This window comes from Anabas testudineus, chromosome 11 (assembly GCF_900324465.2).
Source record: "Anabas testudineus chromosome 11, fAnaTes1.2, whole genome shotgun sequence".
NCBI lineage: Eukaryota > Metazoa > Chordata > Actinopteri > Anabantiformes > Anabantidae > Anabas > Anabas testudineus.
This window is the reverse complement of record NC_046620.1, coordinates 9249198-9274029: the sequence shown is the minus strand read 5'-3', so window position 1 is coordinate 9274029 and position 24832 is coordinate 9249198. Positions and strand designations below refer to the sequence as shown.

The following is a 24832-nucleotide window of genomic DNA, read 5'->3' as shown; positions in this document are numbered from 1 at the left end:
GACAACCCAGTCGTACGAGGATGTGCAGACGAGCGGTGAAGCTCATTAAAGAGCCGTACAGGTAGAGAACCTGCGGCTGTGGTACGAGTTTCAGAGTTAAAAATGTGTTTCTACTTATCTGCTAGTTTAGTAGAAGAAAGTCCAGCTCAAATAAAACTGTGTGTCAACATTTAGGACATTATTTGTGTAGAGGACCAGGAGTTGGTTAACTTAACAAACACAAACAGAGCCTGGCTCCTGCTAAAGTTCAAAAAAACAGCTGCTAACACATTTAAAACTCGCCAGTAGTTATAGCGTTGTCCAACATGTCCTTTTTGCATGTCTTTTTTGTAAGAGATAATTAGTAAATGTAATGTAATGCGACACCACTGCAGCAAATGCATTCAAACAGCCACTGCTGAAATTATACGCACGTTAAACCAAGAGAGCTGCATTATAGGGAAAATGACTGGGACCTAAGAGCATAAATTAAAGGTGAGAAGGGCACCTTTGATTAAATTAGGTAAATAACCCCTTCCTCCACATGTGCCTGGACGATGGGGATATGTTTAAAAATACAACCACCACTAGTTCACTAGTTAATGTGCTGTAGTTTATTGTAGTCTGTGGTTTTACAAGTCTCAACAGAACTAGTAGCCATATTTTTAATTAGTCTTTATGCAAAGCTAAGCTAATAAATTTGGTGTATTAACCTGAGACACGTTGATCTCATGTCATTTTTGACGACAAAAGAAGACGTTTTGGACTGAACAAGGTATTTATGGCTTTGAAACTGGACCAGTATCCTGTTAGTAAGTGTAAATGACTGATGGGATGAAAACTGAAAAACATATTATAACATATATACTGTACCAAACAGACCAAAAGTATTAGACAATATACAAAATAAATAAGCACAAATAAAGAAAGTGCTCAAATCCACTTTGTGGTTGTAATAATCACATAAGACAGTCAGCTTCGAGAGCACTCAGTCTTTTTTTTCTGTCTCAAGCCATTGCACAGGAAAAATGTGAAATTAGTAGTTACTGATATTTAAGAAAGTGTCTCAATAACTATTTTCAAATTCAATAAGACAGAAGGAGGAAAAAGAAGTCAGAGGCATGGAGAGAAACAGATCCTGAGGCGTCACACAGCCTGAACAAGAGCACTCCTCAAAAATGTTAAACTTTAATTATTCACTGAGGCATCCTCTTGTTCCAACACCTAAAAAACATCTGCTGTTAATTAAAAACAAGCTTCCGTCTTTCAAAAAGCAGCTGATATTCTGTCTGATTATGGCGGCGGTTTATGGATCTCGGCTAAAACACACACACACACACATGCTGCTTCAGGCAGCAAATCCAGCTTTGTAAAAGTCAGGAGTTGAACAAATGTCTTACAACATGTCAGCCGGGGCTTTTTCTTTCTACTGTGTGTCACGCTGGTGGTTTGTCTGTGACGTGCACTCGACTCTGAAGCAGCGAGTTTTCCTCCCTGTCAGTCTCACAGGCTGATCAGACAGGCTGAGACATCAGTTTTTCCTGTGTTTCCCCTCTCATTGCTTCTGAAATACATTTCTTCACACTGACACAAGCGGATAAAGCAGCAAAATCAGGAAGAAACAGTTTATTTGCTGGAATATGACACATTCCAACCTAAAGATGTCATGTGGAGTTTGTGACCACTAGAAGGACAGTGGAGAAATGGATCATAAGAAGAGGACTGAGGTAAACATTTGAGAATTATATTGTGCTTTGCAGTTATTTTGTGAGTAGGGGTTCACATTTGTTGGTAGAGCTCAACAGTTTACACTGTGAACGCGGTCACAGGTGCCACGTGAAGCTGCGTGCTGTTGGATTTCATGTATTTCACCTTCATAAGCCAATATCACAATCAGAATCATCAATCATAACAACCGAAATGACTGCAGCCGCAATCACAGCAACAGCATCATCAACTGGTTGCATTTTGTTCTGTGCAAACTACAGCACTTTCTGTCTGGCATATGTTTTCATTGGTGTTTTGTTACATTCTGGTAAAAATAACCAGAGGATTACTTTCTCTCTGTCACACACACACACACACCTGGTCTTTGTCTTCCCTGTTTGGCTGGATGTTAGCATTGAGATTTCAGTGTAAAATCAAGTGTGAGAAATGTTTTTAATTATCTCGCCACCTGGACTGGGTTGTAGCATTCACACACACACACAAAAACACACACACACATTTTTCAACATCGACATCAGCATGAACATTGTATGTTACACCACAACCCTTGACTTTGTCAGTTAAAGGTATTTTAAGAATATGTGCCGTCTCTCTGACTTACTTATTTGTGAGGACTTCGTGAGGTATGAAAACACAAACACACACCGTGTCAGGTAGCAGATGCCCTTCTTGTAATTAAAGTCGACAAATTAAGACACTGTACTCACTGCTGCAGAAACAGGCGCCAACACACACTCACACATTCCCACCGTCTCCACATTATTTGATACTGCATTCATTATTATTCAAGGACTGTAGCGCATACTTCCTGGACTTTGATGTTGTTTTCAGGCTGTTGTTGTTGTTCTTTAGCAGGTTTAAGGTTCTTACGGAGAGACTCAAACCACAGGATTGAATCCAACTATCAAACACAGTACTGAGTGGACATGGTTTGTGATTCAACCCACTGATCCACAACAAGCATCATGTTATTGACCCTTTTGTCCACACAATCCCGTTTCCTTTGTCTCTCCAATTTTCCCAATCTTTCTCTCATACTTTCCTTTCTTAACTGAAAACGGAAAAATCATTGAGTCATGTGAACCTAACAACAACAGCCACAGATGACCATCAAGATGTAAATGACTTGACGACTCCACAGTTTACACTTACACAGTGAGACGCCTCCCTTGTTTTCTTCATATGAGACTTTATTGTTGAGTGTTTAGCAGTTGTACAGTTAAATGCTACAAATAACAATCAACAGACTGAAATCTGAACATTTTATTTAGGAAAAAAAATTCCAGAAACTTTTCTTTGGGGCATTGCAGAGGTCTGACTGACAGCAGGAGAAGGAGAAGCTAGAGAAGGAGTATCTCTGGGCCAGAGTCCTAAAGTTACAGTCTGTGTACGTCACACACTCAGTGTACGTCATATCTGAGGGTGGAAAAAAAAAGACATGTAACAGACAAAACATATCCTGTGTCTAAACATTTACTAGATGATTATTGTTCATATGTATTTGATGATTATTATTTGTTGTACTACTGTAGCAGTAGTGTTCCTTAACATCTGCCAAAATGACTCCATGTACTATACTAGAAAACAATGAGCGCTCACACTGTTTGACTGAGTGCTATGTTTTATTTATTGTTCATACCTCCGCTGGTGAGTTTGAGGCAGGCGTCTTCAGCTTGGATGCAGTCCTGCTTCACTTTACACTTGCTGGAGGAGCCATGAGGGCAGGAGTAACACTGCAGCGAGAGCCCTGCAAAAAGAATGTGCAGGTGATTTGAATTATATTTATTGATATTTGCACCTTGAACAACACATCTTTGTTTGTTATGGTGTGACTTTATTTTGCATGTCCATGATGTTTTCACTGTTCTCTTTTAAAATACACTTAAAATACTCATAGTAAGAAGAATTATTAGGCTAAATGAATTATTTTACGATAATACAGATTATATAGTTGGATTATGACTAACGGTGCAATGATGTGTACATCACTTTAAGCTAAATTTAATTACTTGACAAACTGCTGAGTAGTTTGTGAATTTAGCCCCAAAGGATCAAAAAGACTTTTCTTATCTTGACTTTAAATGATACACTAGTTTATAGTGTTTATCTGAATCTGCCTTTGAAATATGGCTAATGTGTTAAAGTCTATGCAGAGAAACAAGACTGATGTGTTGTATTTCTGAAATACTGACCAATAAAGCGAGCCAAAAAGCTGTGCACAGAGCAAACTGCATGTCCCAAAACATCACAGAAAATATTATGAATGAATATTTATCACTCTGTGTGGTGTGAACTGGAAGCACATGACACAACAACAGCACACTTATCAGGCAAAATGTTCCCTCAGGCTGATGTGTTTCCTCTTTGAGAAACATGTAATCTCTCTGACTTAGCCCCACTTGGCTGTGCTTTTCAGAGGGGGAAAAAAAGTGAGCATTAATGAAAGAGTTTCTTCTTTAGCCTTATTTTTTTTTTCTTACCAAATCCAAACATGGCAAAGCTGACAGCCAGGCAAAACACCACAGAGCTTCTCATCATGACTGAACTGTCACGGCTGAAAATCGAAACAAACACAGTTTCCAGTGTTGTCACAGCTGGATAAAAAGCAGGGAATTAACATGGAGGCAATAAAACATAAAAGAAAATAATAAGGCACAATAACACATGCATGGAGTCAAAAAATATTTAAACATTTTCTCTTCAGATTGTCAGCACCTCCGTCATCTCACTCACCCGTGAAGAAAGAAACATCCAGTTCATGTAGAAGCAGCTTTTTGTACCGGCACCAACGGTACAAGTAAACAACTGGTTTGTTTGGGTTCAGAGTCCTTGTGTGGATTTGATTCAGGTGTTGCTCAATACAAAGAAACGCTTGTGCATCACAGACAAAGAAAGTAGACGCATATTTTTAATGTAAGTCTATATGAATTCAGTAAAATGTAAATTGACCTGTGTTTTATTTTGAAATGAACAATGAAGTTTGACCGATCACATGTCACATAATTACAGTTTGTAGACAACCACGGGAAACTTGTTATAGCTGTTTAATAGTGATTTTGTATTGGTATCGAATGACAAGCAGGAATAGCAGAAAGGTTTCTTATATGTGGACACAGAGGCTACTCACTCTCCACTTCATAACACCTGCAGTCTGCCTGAGCAGAGGAGTCATATGCCGTGAGCTGGTAAACTGTTATTGCGGCAGGATTTGCTCCAAACGTCTGTGTGTAATATCTCCGTCCATCACAGAAAGACGAGAGTCAGCACATTTCTGCTGAGAGAAAGGCAGAAATGAATCAGTGTAACCTTTACTGAATTCCTAAAACGCACCCTCACGAGGAAGAAAACGAACACAACAGTGATGGGCATGAAATGAAGAGTCTGCAAACAAACAAAAAAAAAAATTACATGAACCAACGATGCTTTACTGTGGTCACATAAACAGCTAACGCGTCAGTCAACCAGATAAGCAGAACTACATGTAATTTAGCTCTTTTTAATGTAAATCCACATAAGATACCATCCATCTATTATCTAAACCACATGGGAACTAATCCCTGCTTTCATTGGTTAAAAAGCAGGGTTCACACAAAGAGAGAGAGAACCCTTCACACCTATGAGCAATTTGAAGTCACCAATTAACCTCAGTGTCTTCAAGCACAGGGAAAACCACCAGGGACCTTTTAGCAAAGAGGCAGCAGCACTGACCACTCTATAACCATGCTGCCTACAAATAATCTGTCTCTTGTGGTTGGAAAACACCACAAACAACAGCATCAGTTCTGCCAACCAATATTTTCTCTATATCTAAAAGTCTGATTTAGCTTAAAGCTGGACTTGTAGTTTAGTTTAACTCAGCCCCACTGCTGTAAACACTCACTAGAACAAAAAAAGTGTATTAATTAGCAGCTGAAATGAAACTAGTCCGCATGAACTACTGTTTACGCGTGTAAACTCAAATAACCTAATTTATGGCAGCTTCTGCCTCTTATTTTATCATAAGTGCCTTCGGTCGAAACAAATAGATGTAGCGCTCTGGGAAAAAACAGAATCAGGAAGGTGGAAAGCTGTGACAGGTAGACTAATGCACTGTTACCTTTAGTAGATAAATTACTGACAACGGGGAAATTACAGAATAACATCGAGCTCGTCATAAAACAGAACATCCACCTGAATCAAAACAGATCTGACAGTAACAGCACCTGATCCAGTAATGACCTGAAATAACTGGAGTTTTGCTTGGGTCCAGTGGTTTCAGTGGTATTGATATTCATTACTGTGTGAAACAGGTAATGGAGAAAGGAAAATAATGGACCAACACCAGCTTTATAAAAAACCTATTACATAATTCAGCTGACCACCTGAGCCTGTTCCCATAAAACAAACACACAGACCTGCAATAAATGTATTTGTATCCACCTACTTTCAGTGGATTTATTTAGAAGATGGCAATAAAATGAGTCTACACCTATAACCATGATAGACCTTTATCAGGACAAGTCTTCAAGCTCACTGCATCTCTACTGCAGATTAAATCTGATTGAGACAAATATTTCCATGCTGTGTTTTTCTCTTAACAATGAAAACAGCCTGCAGAGCTTTTTTTGTTGTTGTTGTGACATTTTTCACTTTGTAAAATGACTCAACCCCCCCCCCCCCCCCCCCCCCCGGTTGACAGTGACACAGGTTTTATATCAATAAACATTAAATCAGGACTGAAACGCTCCTGCGGGTGTTTTGAGTCCTATAATCCTGAATTCACATGAAGTCTGCTCTCTCTCTCTCTCTCTCTGTGTCTGCAGATCATTGTAAGCTTCAGAGCCTGCTGGAGGCGTGACATCGGAGTGCAGCGACACACACACACTCATATGCATGCATCAGAGGCCTGAAATCAAAGTTCGTGTTACTGTTTTTGCACTCTAAGTATTTTCTTCATGGACCTGCAGCTTTTTGAATCGGTTTTAGAGAGAGCACTTGAGTGTTAATAATAGATTAAATTTTACAACCCCAGAAAAACTTTATTGCAATGGCGCCTTAAAAGTTGTATCTTTCTTGGATTGTTATTGCTTGTGATCTACATGCAATAACAATCTATTCAAGAGAATAATTTTATTTGGGTATGTAGCCGGTGTTATGTTTTATTCAGAGCAATCCTAAGAATAATTGTGTATCATTTTTTCCCAGGATGAATCTCCACATTTTATGGTTTAACCACCATCTCAAAGCAAGATGACTTTGCTTTGTCATTGGAGCCACTTAAGTTAATGACTGGTTGTCCTGTTGCTCATTACTTCTTGCATGAGGACGAGCTACCGGCTAGTGTAATGAGGCAAACCAGAGCTTTCATTTGTTTCCAGTTTCAGTGAGATTTCCTTAGTGCCTCTGCAGCACTGACATCACAAATACAGTACATACGGTACGCGTTTTCTACAAGCAAGGCAGGTATTTCTACCTTTTTAGTTAGGAGATACAAAATATAGAACTGGGGGCACAAAGTGACAATGCAACTCTTCAGCAGTAGCACATTGAAAAGCAACACAAACTACAAATCCACAGAAAAAACTGTAACGTTTTCAACACAAATTAAAATTAATTAATTGATCAAGGGCGGCTGCAGGGGTGGGGCAAGGGGGCAGTTGACCCACAGTGCCTATGTGCTTTGCCTTTGTCACAGTAGAAGTAAAATATGTTAAACACCAAGCCAAATCAGTGCATAAAATTAGGATTTAAAGATGAAAAAATCAGCAGAACTCTCTGCTCTATCCTGTAAAGCCTGCAAGAAAAAAAAAAAAAAAACAGTCATTAAAATTTGCGTCTTCTTTTTAGTTGGTGACGATTAATTTCTTCTGCCATAAAGGTCACTGGCAGATTGCAGCTTATTAATGTTAATGTTTTGACTTATTTGTGCCGTAACCCCACATAACAGCCTGTTTTAAGAGAAATTACATTCATGTATTACGAGAATGTTTTGTTCACAGTTACTTACTTGCAAAGTCAGGGAAACATGATCGCTAACTGTTGTGAAAACTTGATTTTTTTAATTAAGAGTAGTGCAGTTATATAAAAATGTCAGCTGATTCATCAGGTGGCTGTCAGTGTTCAGCTGGTTGTACATGACTATCACATCAGTGATCAGAATTTGTGTCCATGGGTGTGTTTGTGGTTAGAAAACACCAGTGTTAGTTAAACACTGGGTAGCCAACTATACCTAAATATAACCAGAAAAACAATATTAAATGATGTCGTCACTCCACATACTGTGAGATCAGGTATTTGAGCAGATGTTTGATTATTCCCCGTCTAGTTTCTGTATTTTTCTTTTGCTCTCTTGTCTCTATATTCTGTCCCAGCCACAGTTGCTCTCTCTGTCTTTCTCTCATTTCCCAGTCCACTGAGTTAAATATGGGAAAACCAAACCAATCAGGCCATGACATGGTTATTATTTTTAAGTACTGTTTTTTAATTCCCCCTCTCTTTCTCTCTCTCTCTCTCTCTGTGTGTCATTACAAATCGTTCTCCTCTTCTGTCCCTCGACTTTTTTTTGGGATTTCTGTCCATGTGTAAGGATGAAGAATTTTAGCACCACAAGATTCAAACTCATGAATTAATAAATCATTAACATTTGACCAACATGTGTATGTGTGTGAGTATCATTTGGAGGATTCTCTAAAAACCCTACCATGAAATAAGGAACGATCAGTGTGCACACACAGGCGTATTTTTCCACTCGGATGATCTGTGAGAAACTTTAAATGAAGGAGGTTCCATAAGAAATCCTAAATACATGCAGATTTGCACAAACTACATGTATTATGCAAATCGTGCTGCAGCTAGGCAAAGTTACTCACCTCTTTCAGGGATTGAATCACACATGTTAGAACTCACCCTGTTGAGTTAATTTAAAGTGAGCAGTGAGTATTTATAATATCTTCAGCACAGTGGGGCAGGGATGAATGTCTGCAGTGTCTGAACAAATGAAACGTAGTTCAGCATTAAGGTTGGAAAAATCTAAATACACATAATGACTGTAGTTCCTTGTGTTTGATTGTACCTAATTATTGCAGGCTTTAAACCTACAGTAGTTTAATTTGTTTTTCTGCTCACCTGTATGGGCCTAACCCAACATATTAGAAACAGTGAGAACCAAGGAGCAGTCATGAGTAGGTTCACATACTGCAAAGTCACTGAGACAAAGCTCAGAACAGAGTGAGTGAGAAGAGTGTAAAATGTCCTGTAAACGAGACAGGCAGTAAAAAGGGGAAGAACCATAGTGCTGTTTGGTAGTTATTCTCCAGCTAAGACTCCATTAAAAGAGATGGATGGCATACGTGAGGTAGATTGTACCTGGAAGTCATCCAGAAACCTCTCTCTGATGCAAAACCCGCAACGCACAGCCCAGGAGACCAATGTTTAGAGAACTAACCCCTGTAAATGACCTTCACCACTGCTGAAGTGTAGTCTCCACTAATATTAATTTGAGGGAAACCTGATCCACTGGCCCAAATAGAGTCACAGCCAAGGCCCTCAGGACCAGGGGCAGGTGCTACCTTGGAGGTAATGTGCAACATGTGTTTCCCACTATTTCTTAGAAGAGGGTTGCTGAACAGGTAACTGACACCAAGCCTTGAGAATGAAACAGCCACAGCAAAGAAAACTGTGTTGACAAAACCACATCCAGTAGTAACAGGAAGGCAGAAACAATAGTGTGTAGCTTCAGACACCGGGACCTGAGAGCACCGGTGTGCTCAGAGCACCAAATGTCTCTTCAGTGAGCACGAGCAGAGACGAAATAAAAGCCGGTACAAAATAGAGCCAGTCGATGTGTCCGTCCTCTACATGGACATGAGTTTCTCCTCTGAGGACAGAGATTTAGTGTATGAAAGGTCATATGTCACAGGGTGGTCAAAGACAACTGGATTAGGGTTAAAGAATTCATGCTTTGGTTAAGTGAAAACATTAAAATACCTACAGTGAAGAATCACACTCCGTGTTGCTTTCCCACATGGAGTGTGTTGTTGACTTATCCATCCTGCTCCCTGAGTGGGCGCTTGTAACATCACATCATTGCTGTAGGCATCAAATATTGACATGTCTGGCTTAATACTGCAGCCAAGTGACTGTGCAGGGATCCCCCGGACACAGAGAGATCCCTGCACTGTCAGAGGACACTCACTCAAACACTAAGATTCAACAGGACAGCATTAGTCCAGCCATTAGTGGGACACTGACAATTAAGTTGTGGATATACCCGTTTAATTAGATAACAGGAAGAACTAGTGTCTTCATTAAGGATTTAATTAACATAATCAATAAACCCTAATGAGCATCTAAACACCATTTAAACTTCACATAAACAGACCAAGCTGCTTAAATTAAGAAAAATAACATTTCCTATTATTTTTACAATTTGAATCAGAAGAAAGTAAATAGCATGCATGTTCATTTCTTTCTCTTGTCCAGCTTCTTCTAAGAGGAGGTTGTTTCATACGGTCTTTGCAGAGAGAGCGAGAGACTCCTCACAACGAGCTGCATTATTGGAAGTGGAGTTTTTGAAACTGAATTACTAGAAGTCATGATGTCTCTCCCTCTGCTACTTTCATTTTGAGCACTGATGCGAGTTTTCCATCTTTGCACAGGTAAACACGTTTGTCTTTGTGTGTAGCGTGTTAATTTTGCCATTTGTGGCTTTATGTGTGTGCATGTGTGGATTACAAATGTGTGGTGTTTCCCCCAGAAAGCTCAGTTTGACTTTTTTCCACAACAGGGGGTCTTGATTCAATCACATGCCCCCCCTGTGGGAGTGTGTGTGTTTCTGTCTGCAGTCATGTTTGTGTGTTCTTGTGTGCCCATAATCATTTTTGTCCATCGCAACATACAATTTGTGAATCTTTGTACTGGCTTTCTTGTGTTTCAGCAGGTTGGTGAGTGTATCTGAGTGTGTGTGTGTGTGTGTGTGTGTGTGTGTGTGTGTGTGTGTGTGTGTGTGTGTGTGTGTGTGTGTGTGTGTGTGTGTGTACGTGTGGGTGTGTGTGTCGTCCAGAGAACACATAACTGGATTAGCCGTCATGCTTTTATTTCTGTAATGGAAACATCAGCCTCAGAAAGAAAGTAGGGCTGAGGCCAGGCAGCAAATGTGTATAAGATAGTGGGGGAGAGCGGGAGGAGGAAGAGGGGGGTGGAGATAGCTGTAAGTAGTGGCACCGTGAGAGGAAATTCTTCGATGTTCTTCAGCTTCATGTTTGCTTCATATTGTGTTCTAATAAAAATATTAAGAGAAAAAAAACATGGTCATAATTACATCATGAAATCAGCCTGGTGCACAGAACTGTGCAGCAGTAAAAACAACCTGTGAGCTGACACCCTGTAATCATGTCTTCTGATCCTTTCATTTAGTTGTTTTCCGTAATAGCATTATTTTCTTTCATGATTAGTATAGTAGTTATTCCTGTATGTGTGTGTGTGTGTGTGTGTGTGTGTGTGTGTGTGTGTGCGCGCGCAGTGGAAGATTTGATGAATGTGTGTGTTGAGAACCTCTACAGGTTTGCATGACAGACAACGTAACAGAGAACGATGTGAGGATGGAGGGTGGGGGGGTTTAAAGCAGGTCACTGGACAGTGTGTGTGTGTGTGTGTGTGTGTGTGTGTGTGTGTGTGTGTGTACAGGCAGGGGCAGATGTCCGTGGTCCCATGTCACAGCCGAGCTTGTGTGTGTTGCTGTCTGTTCATGTGTGTGAAGTGATGTGCAGCCAATCAACTCAATATCCTTCACCTCAATGATTTCCACAGTAGGAGACTGTTGACATGATTTGAATTCATGTTTCAGGCTTGAAGCAGAAGACAGCAGAAAACAGGAGAAAGACACAAAACAATTCTGTAATGACAGCTGCAGAGTCGTGTATTTCTTCTTAATATTGAATTAAAATATGAATTTTCATGTGCAGGCAAACAAGGAGCAACTTTTGACAATAGCAGAAATAAGACTTGTAGGTCTTTGTAAGCAATTTTGGAAACGCTGCAGAGCAGAGAGAACAGCTTCTAATACCAAGCTCTAGTGTTGCTTGTCATTTTGCAAACAGAAAATTAAAAACAACAACTTTGCCCCATAAACTTATTTTACACATGAAATGGCTTCAGTATTTCATGTGGTGACGAAGATTTGTCAAACAAATCTGAATTCGACTCCTACAAATGCAATATTGTTTAAAATACACAATTTTCTTAGTGGAGGACTTTTATACTTTAAATAAACTGTCGTGCATGTACTTTAGTACTTTTACTCGAGTGGAAAGATTATATAGTATCTCTATTTGTAGAGTTTTTGCAGGGAAATTCTTGCACTTTTAATTAAGTGTTGAGCTTTTGTCATTATACACCTCAGGTAGACGAAACATTTGTACTGAACTGCACACTTAAATTTCATCATTCATACATTTCTGTTGTTGAATTGTTCTCTACTGAATCTACTGAATGTTTATTGCATTGATTCTATCGTACTCACATTAATTGTCATTATTTAAAGGAAACTATTTTAAGATGCACCTGCTCGTCCGCTAGAATTTCACACTGAACGGAGACTGTGCAATTTGTCCCACCATCTCTTACAATGGAAGTCCGTTTTGGTGTTGGAGGAATGATAACAGCAACATAAAAAAAAAAACAACATTTAAACATTCACATTTTAATTTTAATCTAATAATCTATGATGAAAGTGAATAAAGATTCTGATTTTGGAGCCACACACAAGACAATGCAGATGCTTACCTTCCTCTGACATCACACAGAACAGCTACACCATCTGGTGGTCGATGTAGTGACACACACACACACACACACACACACACATCCACAGTAGTGTTTTTTTTAGATTAACTTGCTGGATGCAACTTTGACATTTTATCATTAGTTTTTATATAACCTTTTTTGAAAAATTACTTTTTTTTAAATCTCACTGAATTGTTGCATCTAATTTTTATTTTTATTTTTATTTTTATTTTTTTAATTGTTATTGTTATTTTCTTGCTCTGCTGGTTTTATTTGTTTTGTCCAGAAATCCAGGTAGATTTACTCTGCACTGGTTCACATCAGTTACCTTTTTGTGATTATTTCTTCCATTTAATTAGTATTTTTAGTTCATTTAAGAAGCAGGTTGAAAAGTTATGTTATGTTATCCCTTTACAGCTTGAATAGAGCCAGTGAATCTTCCATTTTATCTTGAGATTAAATTATCGTGTGATCATCTCTTGTTTGTCTGAGCTTTAATTCAATATATAGATAAATACACGACACTCTGTATAGTTCACATATTTGGAAAACTAGTAAAGCATTCATTAATGTCAGACTTTTGTGTCTCACAACACGTCATCTGTCTTTTCTACCTTATATTTTAATAATCTCGTATCATTCAATAAGTTTAATGTATTATTTCTGGTTATAGCAGGAGCTGAAGCAGCTCAGTTGCCTCGTCTTCTGTCTAAATATCATCTGAGTAACGCTAATAGTGAGGAAATGGATCTACAAGCTTACCGTCTACACTCAGGTGGTCAATTTATTTATATTTTATTTAGCAGGTACACACACTACGTGGCCAAAAGTGTGTGTGCACAACAATACAACATGACAGCTATATGGGATTTTTCAGTACGGGTGATAACAACTCACTGAGTCAGTTATTTGTTCCAAAATTGCCTGATAAGAGCTGTGTTCTGAACAGGCCACACCATACCGGCAAAACAAATATGGATTTGTCTTTTTACATTGGAAACAGTAAATGACCTGTGCTGGTGTCCAAATATCATCATTTGTTCTTGCATTAAAATTTAATGGCTTCACCCAAACCAGGTAAAACGGACCAAATCCAAAACCTCAATAATATACAGTAGATACATGTTAAAGATACAGTCATATGTTTTCTGATACTGATATTAAACCTTTTTGGGCCCTCATGCAGATTTTTAACTTCATCACTGGAGTCATAATGTAGTCGTTTTGTTTGTCTTTCAGTTTAAGGTCCTACAAAGAAGAAGTTGAAGACACTTGTTCTCAAAATCAATCCATTAATAGAGTTGCAAGTTTGGAGTTGGTGCACAATCATGACAAGGGTTTATTTCTTCAGTTTGTGTGTTAACTTTTCAACACAATCCTCAGTTTTTACAGTTACTTTGCTTGTATCCAGGTCATAGACATGACCTTTTCTTGGGTTACATGACATTGTTGTATATATAAACTACTTATTGCTAAAGATGTTTTTTTTCTGGGGATGTTTTCAAGACCTGTAGCTACAAAATCATGTCAAAGCAAAAGTCAGCATTGCATAAACCACAAGCCACCATCTCATAGGCTGCATGTGATGTAGAGCTACAGGTGACAATGGCTTTAACAGACAGGTAGGACAGCAGGAGCCACGTCTTAGCCAATCACCATCCAGAGTCCAGGTCCGGTGGAAGTGCAGTGGTTTTAAACTGATAACAACTGTGTGCTGAGCTCTGTGCAGCTGTACAGTGTCTGTAGAAATACACTGGGACTGTGTTAGCCTATATTGTGCACTGCTTGGTTTACCTTTTAATGCTCTTAGTGTATAAAATTAGTTTTAAAAGAAGGTTTGAAGATGTTTTCCTGCGCGCTGCTGCTTCTGTCTCTCTTTGCCCATTGGGGTTTGTCGGGTTCTGTTTCTGTGTCTGCCGCTCTGGATGAAGCGTACAGGACTGTAGTCAGCGTCGTGGCTCCAGGAGAGCAGTTTCTGACCGGAGGCTCCGTCCGCTCCCTCTTTAATACACTGGGGAACCGTGTGCAATGCGGCGAAGTGTCGTGTGAAGAGGTGAGTTTTATTAGGCTCCTCGGCGGCCAGGTGAGAGCCAGGTGGCAAACTCCAGGTGCTGTGGAGAGGGGTCGAGGTCCAAAAGCTGTTGCGCAAGAAACCCTTCAGCTGCTTTTAAATTTAATACGACTATTTGTGCTCACAAAGTTACTGTATCATATCAATTTTGGATTTATTTTCAAAGAATTAATGGTATTTAACAATTTAAATATTTGGATTCACCGGTTACGCGGTGCTTATTTTGTCAGAATGGTTCCACCCAAAATCTCTAAATCCCAAATGTCCTGAATTATGTTTGTTAAAAAGAATTTATTTGATTATAGTTGATTTAATTGAGGTGTTTCAGGGATAAAAATATGTTTTTGAGCTTGTGCGCACCTGTTACGCACCAGAATTACAGCGATGACACGGCCACAGTGTCTCGGTGATGAATTTTCTCCGAGGTCGCTGTGTCTGAAACATTTGCAGTGTATTCATTTATTATTCATTTAAACCGCAGGTGTCACTAAAGTATAAAATAACTGAACAGAAAGAAAGTGAAGCGACACTGAATGAATGTGAGAAAGAAAACACTGTTACTCCATCGTTATGTAATAATCAGTGTGTAAAAAAAGAAACCAAATATATATAGACTATATATTTATTTCATTAACATGTATCATCATGATTAGGATTATTATTATTATTATTATTAGTCTTTATTGAGGAATGGTGGCTACTATGCACAGAATGATTCAAAGGATTTTTTTAATAATAAAACGGAGCTGTCAGTCACTTTGTCTGAATAAATATTTCACAGGAGATTCACAAAATTTTAATTCAATGCACACCTGTGTCTTTTGGTGCAGCAGGTGTAGGATATGTAGTTTATGACAGGTTCTCAAGACGGTTGAGTCTATAAAATCACACAAACATCATTTCAGTATAATATGTTTTTGACCTAATAAATACAGTTACTTTGTGCATTTACACTGATTTCCATATGATCATATTATGAGCATTTGGGGTTTTAGGCAAACCTTTTTATCACTGAGTGAGATGTCCTTGAATTTCCTACATGTCAGCCAGAATCTGCATGAACTTGTTAAAAAAAATCAGGTGGCTAAATTATAACATGAAAAAATAATAAAATAAAGACAATGACTTTACGGTTCAGGCGATGATGTGGTTTAAACACACACATATTGCCAGGAAAAAAAAGTGATTAAAATGAACCAGCTACATTGTGGTGACATTTAAGAGGTTCAATAAAATAATAAACTTAATTTGACCCATAGTTAAAGTCTACAATGTCAGGATGGTTTGACCTTCGTAGTTCATCTTATTATTATTAGTATTGTTTTTAAAAAAGATTAAAAAGATATAAAGGTTAATCAGCAACATTTTTTATCTCGGAGAAGCCACCGAACATGCTGTTAAAAGCCTTTTGAATTTGAAAAGTGTAATTGGGTCACTGTTTCTTAGAAACTGCATTTTTTGTGCACCACAAACTAAATTCCATTCATATTTATTGTGCTGTAATTGGGAGTGAGAAAATAAAATTATATGGGAAAAACATGATCGATGTCAAACAACTCAAGCAGGTGGCAGTGAATGTAATACAGGTGATAGTTTGAATATAACACGCTATATATTTTTTTAGTTACATATTTTTTATAAAGAACATATATAAAGAACTTGCTATATGATATGAATTGTTATTCTAGAAGTGTCTGATAATTGTGTGAAAATCACAGAAATATCACATTACATGTTAGTTGGTGTTAGTCAAACATCTATTCAATCTGTGTGTCTGTTTTCTTTTTCTGTGTGAATCCTCTGATGTCTGGGTTTGCAGTGCAATCTAACAGGTGCAGTTCACCAGCTGATCAACAATCAGTCTATTTATGGAGAGGAACAAGATGGAGAAAGCGGAAACAATATCATCATCAGTGTGTCCCAGTTCACTGATTTTGCTGCCGGCTGCATCCTGTTCCTTTCTACTCCGGACCTGGTCTGCACAGCGGTAGGGCAGGGAAGGTGGGGAGATGAGACCGAGCAGTTCCTACAAAGACTCACGCATCAGGACCACGAACACATAGATGTTCGTGGATTAGAGGCTCTGCTTCAAGAGCTTCGTCATCACTATGTGGCAGCATACAGTGAGGTACGTTTAGACTGTGGCAAACAATTAATCCATCAAACTTAAAGTTCCTGCTGCTTCTACCTGTAGAGATTTCGCATCCTTCTAGGAGACCATTCCTTCATACACTGATTGCTGTAGATACTGCATCACAGTATTCATCACTCTGTGTCTCATACTGCTGCATTGATTGTGTATTCATTGTTGATCCCATAGAGAAAGAGCCAAGAAAGTTCAACTACAGTGTAGCTAACATTTTAATCCTGCTGTGTGAAATATCCCTGCTTAAAGCTGCTTTATTAACACGACACAAAAAAGCTGCTGACAGTAGCATTTAGGAGCATTTAAAATAATAACACAGTGAGTTGTTGACAGTGACAACAGCTCTGTTGTCTCTGAGTGAATAAGAAAAAGTCCCCAGTGTTACACCCATCGCTCACATTCTCATCCTTCTTCTCCCATATCTCCATGGTCACCAGTACTGTGTAACAGCCAGTGACATAATGTCAGAGGTCGACCCATCATCAGGAGACCAGAAACAGGAAGTGGGCGCAGTTTTGGGCCACACGCTGTATCACGCTCTGCATGGTCACTGCTTCATCAGCCCGTCCCTGCCTGAGGAGAGCTTCTTCCTGGACTACATCATGTCGCGGCTGGGGTCAGAGAATTTCACTGTGGAGGGTAAATGTCCTGCACAAACGCAACAAAACATAGACATACACACATGAATCAATAACCTACATGCTATTCCTATAACTGTGACGAACATAAGACATGGTAAAGAACCATTCGTTTAAATAACACAAGGTGAAAAATCACTTAAATATGTTAATTAGAGAGTAACCGCAGGAATTTATTTATCATACCGCATATCTACTTTTAATGAGGGTTGTATTTGTGCTTGTAGAGCTGGAGGCTTTTATGAGGACTCTGAACATAGGACTTGACTTGGAGAAAGATCATGAACACGAGCACCAGGAGGATGTCCACACTGATCACGATCACAGTGGTGCAAGACGGAGGACAAGACACAGCCACGAGCATCAGGAGGGAAACTCCACCTGGGATCAGGTTTGTAAAACAGTGCAGAAAACGACAGATGAAGCAGATTTCTATCACTTTGAGTTTAACATATCAACATACTATAACGTAACATTTAGCCTGATTGTTTGACAGTTGTCATATTCTTCACCTTTAAGTTTGATATGGTTTCAGGTTATCAGGTAAAGAATGTGTGTGTTGTACGATCATTTTACAGTTTGAATTTATTTTTACATTAAAACACACGGCGACGTCCATGGTGACATTTTCCTTTCTTCTCCCCCAGAGCTGTTTCTCTGCTGAAGAGCTGGTTCAGATCTACGGACTGCAAGACAACAGCTCCTCAGGTCTTGGTCGGTTTGACGTGGCTCGACTTAGTCCTGCCTTCGTCCAGCAGATCCTGAGCGGAGCCTGTACAGGCATCACAGAACCACTGAAACCAGATGGACTCACCAAGACTGAGAGTACGTGTTTGTGGACGAAACAGATAATAGAACTGAAGTAATGTGCAAGTTGGACCATGATCCTACCTCCATCATGGAAAATATTAGAGATAAAAGTTGCAACTTTAATTTCCATTTTTGTAGGATACATCTATGCAACGATCGCCAACGTGGTGATAACACTGGTGTCCATGTTTGGCATCGTGCTGCTGCTGTGTACCTCCTGCACCAGTATGTTCCAGCTGTGTATCCAGTTTTGCATCAGTCTGGCCGTAGGTTCACTGACTGGAGATGCTTTACTGCACCTGCTACCCATGGTGAGTGGATTTAAAAAGATTCAAAGGCAAATCAAGAGATAATTTTAAACTGTCAAGAAGCTGGAAAACTAAATATGCTGAGTGAAATGTGCTGATGCTCACTCACACACCTTCACACAACATATCTTCATTTTGACTTCTTCTTGCGGTCTCTGTGTCCAGTTTCTAGGTTTACATGCGCACTCAGACGAGAGCAACAGCAGCCAGCATTCACACAGCAACAACCAGCAACCAGAAATTCCAGATTACATTTACAAGATGTTGGTCGTGATGTCCGGGATCTACTACTTTTACCTGATGGAAACAATCTTCTCTATGATCGCATATAAAGATAATCATCACCATGATCAGCATCATCATGCAGTAAGAAGAAAATAATACCAAACCAATGTACAGTGCATTCAGAAAGTATTTCCAGCACCTAACTCTGTCCTCATTTTGTTACAGCCTTCTTTCAAAATGGATTAAATTCATTATTTTCTTTACAATTCTACAAACAATACCCCATAATGATGAAGTGAAAGAAGTGTGTTTGAAACCTCTGAACATTTACTTAACATAACTTGTACATAAGTATCTACAGCCTTTGCCATGACACTCGAAATTGAACTCTGGTGAATCGTGTTTCCACTGATCATCCTTCAGATGTTTCTGCAACTTAATCGCAGCACTCCACCAATCAGGCCTGTATGGTAAAGAGGCCAGACGGAAACCTCTCCTCAGTAAAAGTCACATGACATGACCGTCTAGAGTTTAGTCTCAGACCCTGGGAAAAGAAATTATCTGGTCTGACGAAACAGAGATTAAACTCTTTGGCCTGGATGTCAAGTATCGTGTTAGGATCAAACCAGGCTCAGCACCTGGTCAGTACCATTCCTACACTGAAGCATGATGGTGGCAGCAGGGGCAGGATCTGGAAGACTAGTCAGAATCAAGAGGAAGATGAATGCAGCAATGTACAGAGACAGCCTTGATGAAAACCTGTTCTAGATTGCTGAACTGAGATTTGAAAATAGCTGTGCACCAACACTCTCCATCCCACATGATGAAGCTTGAGAGGTACTGCAAAGAAGAATGGGAGAAACTGCCTGAAAATAGGTGTTCAGAGCTTGTAGAATCACACTGAACAAGGCTTGAGGCTGTAATTGGTGCTAAATGTGCTTCAACAAAGTATTGAGTAAAGGCCGTGAATACTTATGTACATGTGATAATTACATTTTCATTATAGGGTTTTGTAGATTTTGAGGAAAACAATGAATTGAATGCATTTTAGAAGGTTGTAACATTACAAAATGTAGATAAAAAGTTAAGAGCGCTGAAGACTTTCTAGATACACAAACAATAATAAAATAACCAATACTTGTCATTAAACTAAAATGAAATCTTTGTTGGTTTCAAGGTCTTTCCTTTAACTCTCTCTATTTAGGAAGAGGCTGAGCCTCACCACTGTGACCATGGGAGGGTTTTAGAGATGTATCAACAGGAAAAGAAGAAGAGAGACCAGTCACAATCGAAAGCAGACCTGGTGAGAGACATACAGGACATTATTAGATCTTTTCATTCAGGACTAATGCAAAGCGGCATCTAACTCGCACTGAAGTGACAGTGAATTAGTACGATACAAATTAAACCAATGGAAACCTGACTGATGGAGTCACAGGTTTACAGCCTCCTGTAAACCTGTGCACACTGCAATTTGCTCTTAAACTGTGTCCATGAGAAACTTTCAGATACTTGTAAAGCCGGATTAAAAACACATTTATTGTCAGTAGAAGTCTTCCTGGATGATCTGTATGCAGTTATATTTGTGTGTAATATTTCAGGTTGGTAATGAAGACAGTGAGAAGTCACTTTCAGAGACTAAAAAACGCACCAGACGTGAGTAATCTTATTTCCACCACAAAAACAAGCAGGCTATCATCCAGCTGTAATAACCGTGTGAACACCGCTAACTATAGCCTGTTTTGTTCTGCCTGTGCAGAGCAGCGCCTGCTGCCTTACATGATAACCATCGGTGATGGGCTCCACAACTTTGCAGATGGCTTAGCGATGGGTGCGGCTTTCTCCCTGTCCTGGAGGTCTGGTTTGGCCACATCACTGGCTGTACTCTGCCACGAACTACCACATGAGCTGGGTAAAGAGCACACTCTCTCACCCAAACACAATAGGATTATTTGAATATTTTTCCAAAAAGATTTCTGAACGTCATCCTGTTGCTTTGGTCTCTCTCCAGGCGACTTTGCTATTTTGCTCCACAGTGGTGTGTCGGTCCGCAGGGCGTTGCTTTTGAACCTCGGCAGTGCCATGACCTCGTTCATCGGCCTGTATATCGCACTAAATGTTGCCACTGACCTTGCCACCCAGCAGTGGATAGCTGCTGTTACTGCCGGACTCTTTCTGTATGTGGGACTGGCTGATATGGTGAGTTTTGAAAGACTCCAGCATTACACAGCTGTGTGTGACTGAGATGCAGTAGGGATGTAATTCCTTATTATTATATTTCCTTTTTCTTGTTTCCGCTCTCCAGCTCCCAACCATGGTCCACATCAGCAGCAAGAGACCCTGGCTGATGCTTCTGCTGCAGAACATTGGCCTACTTCTCGGGTGGGGTATCCTGTTGGTTCTGGCACTTTACGAAGAACGGATCAACTTTTAATATATGGACTGTGAAGACATACAATACACTAACACACTGGTTTGCTCGGTCTGTCAACTGTGCTTCCAGTGTAGTTAAAATATTTACTGAAATAAAATTGATTGCAACATTAATGACGTTACACATAAACAACCATGTTGAGAACCCTTGGACAGACCGCTGTGACATGCATCTGGTTCCCATTAATACAAGAGTGAAGAACCTGTCACCTGGGGGAAATAATCCAGTCATAGACCTTAAAAAGTTTTTTTTAAATGTAAGAAATGCCAAAAATCCCAAGTTGACCATATAAACATTAATATTGCCACATATTACTACATTAGAGCAGAAAGCTTGAAAGAGTGACCCCTCCCACAACTCTTACTGCGACACTTGCTGCATGGTAGTGGGGAAAATACCTAAACGCTTTACAACATAATACAATCCAGTACAATCCAGAGAGTGTGCTCAACAACACACGCTCTTCAACCAGGAGCGCTGAAAATAATTTATCTGTCTTAACAAGAACTGAATATGAAAAACATTCAGTCATTTAACCCCAGCTAACTTTTTATGGCACGTGTTGTTCCTGGTGACACACACACATCAGCTTCACTCACTTTTTACAGTCACAGGTTACTTAACAGTAGAGATTACAATCAATGCTGAACTGTTAAAGTCCACAGTAAACCAGAGCGAGTTTGGAGCAGTGAAAGTGACCATTCAGATTGTTTGCACTAAAATTTCAAACATATGTGTTGTACATGTATTTGTCCCCTTTGTGATTTTCTTAGTGATATATTTGTATTATACAGCTTTGCACAAAGTTAGTTTTTTTAAATAAATGTATCTCTGTGATAAAGAAAACCTGGACAAAAATGACAAATTTGTTGTACATATATATATAAATACTGATTATGACCTTATTTCTAGTGTTGTGACTCACTGACTTCTGACTTGATATGATTTTCTAGGCCTTCACGGCAGCGTTGTTGATCATTTTCAGGGTTCCTTGTTATATTTTCAATGATGTAAAGTACTGAAGATTGACTTGTCTAATCTAAAAACTTCCACTTTTTCCCCCTGGTAGTGTTTCTCTGCAAATTAGACAAAATATCTCTGTTGCTATTATCATCTTTTATATCATATATATAAACTAGACAATTCCACACAGTCTATACTCTCACACTGTGCACAGTCTATTGAAAGAGTCTTGGCTATAAACACCGATGGTGATAAACATGTATTAATATCCTGTCATTCAAGTTGGCTGAAAGAGTCCTTTTTATGTAAGTGATGGGTGTGTCGTCCTCTTTTGCAATAGATCACGGATTGTTCCTTTAAGCCATGGATAAGAGAAGCCAGCTCACATCTGTTAGGTTTGTAATCTTCATGTAAATTAAGTTGGAGGTGCAGTAATAAACTGGACTCTTTTTATCAGCCTCATCTAATCTCCTATTTTACAGGTTAAGTGAACATTATTCCATCTTCACTAGGAACAGAGTCCACTGACAACTCATCACACAAAGGGAAAGACTTATTCATATACTCAGTTTATTATATGCCTGCAGTTTATTAGGTGCACCAGGCTTACATACGTGTAGTATCAATGATAAATAAAATAAAAAGAAACCCAAAACTGTATATTACTCTGCTTTAGTTTTAGCTGTGCACCAACTGAGTGTGTGCCTGCAGGTCAGCATAAATATAGTTTTAATGTTTAGCCTTCTGCTGTGTGTGTAACCACAATCTGATGAGTGTCTAACATTCCCACAGACATATTGATCCCTTTAATGACAAGATGTAGGCTGCACACTGATCCCTCTTAAAAACAAATTACAGAGACTTTAACAGGTAAATACTAAGAGAAGAGAAGTGGATTTCTCTGACGTGCGCTTTCTGAATTTGCATGCATGATTTTGAACTCCTACAGAATAGCGTATGCTTGTTATAAGCCCTTAGACTCAGACCAAAAGGTCACTGAGGTTACTGAGGCGCAGCCTGCATTAGAGCAAATGTACTTGTGTCCAACAGGAATCTTTACAAATATACTTAGAGCAGTGTACTCAACATTTGGAAGGTGAAATTGTGATGTCTGCACCTGCTGCGACTGAATTACTGTTATTAAGTGGAGATGATGAGTGGTCAGGTGAGTGCCAACACGTAGGGAGTGAAACTAGACAGCAGTGTGTGCTCATCGATGTACTAATCCTGATTTAGAAGCCTCTATTTGTGTGACGACAAGTCTTCCCTTTTCTTTTTCACTGTCAGTGACGTGGTTGAACTGTCTGCACTCTGCAGAGGTCATAGTTTACCATTCAACATAGTTCAAGTAAGAATTGTATTAGAAACATTTAGTACAGCAAATAATGCAAATGATTTGAGACTTTTATTATGATTTATTGTCAATTGTTCCATTTAACTTGGAGCTTTGCTACAGTTTTTTATTTTTTATTTTTTTTTGTAAATAAGAATAAATAAGAGCATTTATTATGACCCAGGGAACTCGGTAACTACACAAATAAAAGAAAATGTCATGTTTTTGCAAATTACTATCATACATTCCAGTAATGTTTGCATGCTTCATAAGGCGGCGGGATAGTGAAGTGGTAACATCATCATCGCCCCTTCAATCCCGGAGACCAGGGTTTGAATCCTAGCTGTGGTCTACCTACCTCAAGTAGGGTTCCTTAGGCAAGACCTCCTTACACTTACCCTGCCTTTGCTTTGGATAAAATGACTAAATGTAAAAGAAATGACCCCCTTGCAGTGGTTTTCATCCTGGGAGCTGGGACCACTCAAATTGATTTAACCAACAGTTACCCAACAGGATTGTTAGACACTATATACAGTTGTTAAAATTACAGATCAGTCTTTTTCAGCTGCTCACTGCTCACAAACATATGCAACCTTTGTGCAGGACCAATGAATAGAAATTGCTTCATTTAAAGGGCCACAGGCCCTCAGCTCAGGCTGCCATTTCAGCTAGTTTTCATAACGAATGTTAGTATTGACTGACACGTCTAAAAGAGCATGATTTAGGTTTTAGCTGAATTAGATTATGCTACAAAATATTTTCAAGCAGGATGGATGTCTGTCATTTCTCTCCCCTAGACTGATATTTGAGAAACAGGCTTATTTACCTTCATGCTAAGAGTTAAAAGATAAGATCGATACCACTCTCACGTCTCTACAGCAAATATTAAGATGCAACCATGAGGTAGTTGGTTTTACTTTACATAAAGACTACTGCTCTTTACAGTAATGCAAGGCAATAAACGTGGCAGAGCCAAAGTTTATGATTCACAAGGTCCATGCGTCAGTTGAGAAAATGTTTGACAAAAGATGAGAAAATTGAGGAAAAATCCCAAAGGTTTTTACACAAACAAGGTAAATCAGTCAAGGAGTCAATATTTGCATTCTTATCGAATCAAATTCTTTAGTGAATAGTAACACTGATACAGGAAGAAGGAGGAGAAATCCCACCTCTGTTCTTGCTCTTCTATTTTTACTTCCTCATGTCAGTTTATTTCTGGGTCAGGACTTTTCTTTCCTCTGATATCTTTGTGCTTGAGTCGGCGAACAAAGCAAAATCACTACATCCAAGATAAGAGGATTTTCAACTTTCACACTAATCTTTCAATAGTTTAAAAAGAGAAATCCAGTCTCCCGCCTTCCTGACAAGATATTTTTTAATAATGTCACTGAAAGACCAGGCTAGAAAAATAGAAAGATTTTATTTATTTACCACAT

General features: G+C 39.1%; 2 protein-coding genes across 3 annotated transcripts; one reads left to right on the top strand and one right to left on the bottom strand.

The window, feature by feature from the left end:
- Window positions 1-2876: 2876 nt before the first annotated feature.
- LOC113153408 (CD59 glycoprotein-like) lies at window positions 2877-4460 on the bottom strand. 2 transcript variants are annotated; one of them, XM_026347026.1, is made up of 4 exons: window positions 4441-4460; window positions 4188-4261; window positions 3347-3454; window positions 2877-3123 (listed from the first exon to the last, which is right to left on the bottom strand). In XM_026347026.1, exons 2-4 carry the CDS (start codon window positions 4243-4245, stop codon window positions 2975-2977), a joined length of 315 nt encoding a protein of 104 aa, XP_026202811.1. In that variant the 5' UTR covers window positions 4246-4261; window positions 4441-4460; the 3' UTR covers window positions 2877-2974. The 2 variants fall into 2 exon arrangements, with proteins under 2 accessions (XP_026202811.1, XP_026202810.1); XM_026347025.1 differs by having other exon boundaries at window positions 4423-4442.
- Window positions 4461-14311: 9851 nt separating this feature from the next.
- Window positions 14312-21100, top strand: slc39a4 (solute carrier family 39 member 4). The gene is made up of 12 exons (XM_026349361.1): window positions 14312-14521; window positions 16359-16667; window positions 17123-17324; window positions 17551-17714; window positions 17971-18148; window positions 18272-18444; window positions 18607-18807; window positions 19871-19969; window positions 20268-20322; window positions 20426-20578; window positions 20678-20865; window positions 20972-21100. The coding sequence occupies exons 1-12, from the start codon at window positions 14312-14314 to the stop codon at window positions 21098-21100; spliced, it is 2061 nt and encodes a 686-aa protein (XP_026205146.1).
- The last annotated feature ends 3732 nt before the right edge of the window (window positions 21101-24832 follow it).